This window comes from Hyaena hyaena, unplaced genomic scaffold (assembly GCF_003009895.1).
Source record: "Hyaena hyaena isolate Hyena2069 unplaced genomic scaffold, ASM300989v1 scaffold_308, whole genome shotgun sequence".
Lineage (NCBI taxonomy): Eukaryota > Metazoa > Chordata > Mammalia > Carnivora > Hyaenidae > Hyaena > Hyaena hyaena.
This window is the reverse complement of record NW_024080942.1, coordinates 546786-549134: the sequence shown is the minus strand read 5'-3', so window position 1 is coordinate 549134 and position 2349 is coordinate 546786. Positions and strand designations below refer to the sequence as shown.

The 2349-nt window shown below is 60.7% G+C and overlaps 1 protein-coding gene across 1 annotated transcript; it reads left to right on the top strand.

Moving 5' to 3' along the window:
- The first annotated feature begins 248 nt into the window (after positions 1 to 248).
- ACTRT2 (actin related protein T2) lies at positions 249 to 1656 on the top strand. Its single transcript, XM_039248419.1, has one exon. It carries the CDS (start codon positions 430 to 432, stop codon positions 1561 to 1563), a length of 1134 nt encoding a protein of 377 aa, XP_039104350.1. The 5' UTR covers positions 249 to 429; the 3' UTR covers positions 1564 to 1656.
- The last annotated feature ends 693 nt before the right edge of the window (positions 1657 to 2349 follow it).

Below are 2349 nucleotides of genomic sequence, written 5' to 3'. Positions count from 1 at the left end.
CGGTCCCCTGGGTGGGCCCAGGCTGGGCCGCTTCGCGTGATTCCAAGGCTGGGCCTTGGAACAGGCCTCTCAACGCTGCCTGTGGGTCTGGCTTTCCCTGCGACTGTTGGGGTCTCAACCAGGGAGGGAGCGCTGGGGACGCCGAGCCTCTACTCCCTAAAGGCCCTATGCGGCCGGCTGAGGACAATTGCTGCCTTGGCTCAATTGTTACACGTGGGACCGTTGCCCCGGAGGCTGCGGGCCCCGGACCGTCCGAGAGCAGAGCAGATGTGCGGGGAGGATGGAGGGCTCTGGGGCCACCTGCTAGCACCTCCCGGGAGCTGCGGAACCCCGCGCCCCCAGAACTTCCAGAGCGGCCTCTCGCATCACAAAGTAGCTCCGGAGAGTTCTGTCTTTGTTTAGGCGCAGCCCGGAGAAGGATGCGCAGTCATGTTTAACCCACACGTGCTGGATTCTCCAGCTGTGATTTTCGACAATGGCTCCGGGCTCTGCAAGGCCGGCCTGTCCGGAGAGATCGGGCCCCGCCACATCATCAGCTCCATCGTGGGGCACCTCAAGTTCAAGATGCCCTCGGCAGGGGCCACTCAGAAGAAGTACTTTGTGGGGGAGGAGGCCCTGCACAGGCAGGAGGCCCTACACCTGCGTTACCCCATCGAGCGGGGCCTGGTCACCAGCTGGGAGGACGTGGAGACCCTCTGCAAGCATCTGTTTGAGTGGGAGCTGGGCGTGAAGGCCAGCGACCGGCCCGTGCTCATGACCGAGCCCTCCCTGAACCCCAGGGAGGCCCGGGAGAAGATGGCGGAGGTGATGTTCGAGAAGTTCAACGTGCCCGCCTTCTACCTGTCGGACCAGGCCGTGCTGGCCCTCTACGCCTCAGCCTGCGTCACGGGCCTGGTGGTGGACAGCGGGGATGGGGTCACCTGCACCGTGCCCATCTTCGAGGGGTACTCCTTGCCCCACGCGGTCACCAAGCTCTACGTGGCAGGGAGGGACGTCACGGAGCACCTCAGCCGGCTGCTGCTGGCCAGCGGGCGGGCCTTCCCGTGCGTGCTGGACAAGGCCCTGGTAGACGACATCAAGGAGAAGCTGTGCTATGTGGCCCTGGAGCCCGAGAAGGAGCTCTCCCGGAGGCCCGAGGAGACCCAGAGGGAGTACAAGCTGCCAGACGGGAACATCATCCGCATCGGGGACCAGCTGCACCAGGCGCCCGAGGCCCTGTTCGCGCCCGACCAGCTGGGGGTCCACAGCCCGGGCCTCTCGAAAATGGTCTCCTGCAGCATTGCCAAGTGTGACACCGACATCCAGAAGACGCTGTTCGGGGAGATTGTTCTGTCGGGGGGCACCACCCTGTTCCAGGGCCTCGACGACCGCCTCCTGAGGGAGCTGGAGCAGCTGGCCTCCAAAGGGACCGCCATCAAGATCACGGCCCCCCCGGACAGGTGGTTCTCCACATGGATCGGGGCCTCCATCGTCACCTCCCTGAGCAGCTTCAAGCAGATGTGGGTCACCTCCGCAGATTTCAAGGAGTTTGGGAGAGCCGTGGTTCAAAGACGGTGCTTCTGAGGGGCCGTGGGCAGGGGTTGGGCGGGGGCAGTGAGCTCTCCCCTCGGCGCCAGCAGGATGTTCAATAAAAAACAAAACAGTGCAGCCTCTGGACACGTCGGGCCGTTTATTCTAGAGTCATTTGTGGCCCTGGTGGCGAATCTATCAAGTGGCTCTCCCCCAACCCCTTCTCCTGAGAAAGCCCTGGGTTATGGGTTGAGGCTGAATCCATCCACAGAGTTTGTACTGAAGGGAGCGGCCTGGGCCCCATGCCGGAGTTCGAGTCGGCAGGGCCCTGGAATCTGCATTTCAGATGCGGGTCTCAGATGGTCTGAGACGGTCAGCCCCGGCTGAGGACAGGGATGAACGTGAGTGCAGCCCTGCCCCGGGGGCCAGCAGGCACTGCCCATACGAGGCCGGGCATCTGTTGCAGCTGGAGCCCTTGTACGTGGAGACGGTGTGGGGCAGACAGTCTAGGGCCCCTGCCCCAAGGGGACACGCAAGCGTCAACACCCCTACTTGATTATCGTGATGTTTCTGCTTGTTTCTACTTCCAGGGATGTTGCTAGCATTGCTTGGGAGTAAAATACTGGGTGCAAAGCTAAGAGCCATCAATAAAGCAATGGTTGGATAAACTATGCCTAGAGGGAATTTTTCCACATCGATTGGGTGGAATTCTCCCAAAATGATATTGGGAGAGGAACAAAATGCAGAGGAGTGTTTATAAAATGATCTCCTTTTTTTTTTTTTTTTTGGTAAAGACAGCAATGGCACTTTTCCCACGCATATCTCTGAATGTTTTATGTA

Coding starts and splice junctions, on each gene's coding strand:
- ACTRT2 (XM_039248419.1), top strand. CDS start 430: ATGTTTAACCCACACGTGCTGGATTCTCCAGCTGTGATTTTCGACAAT.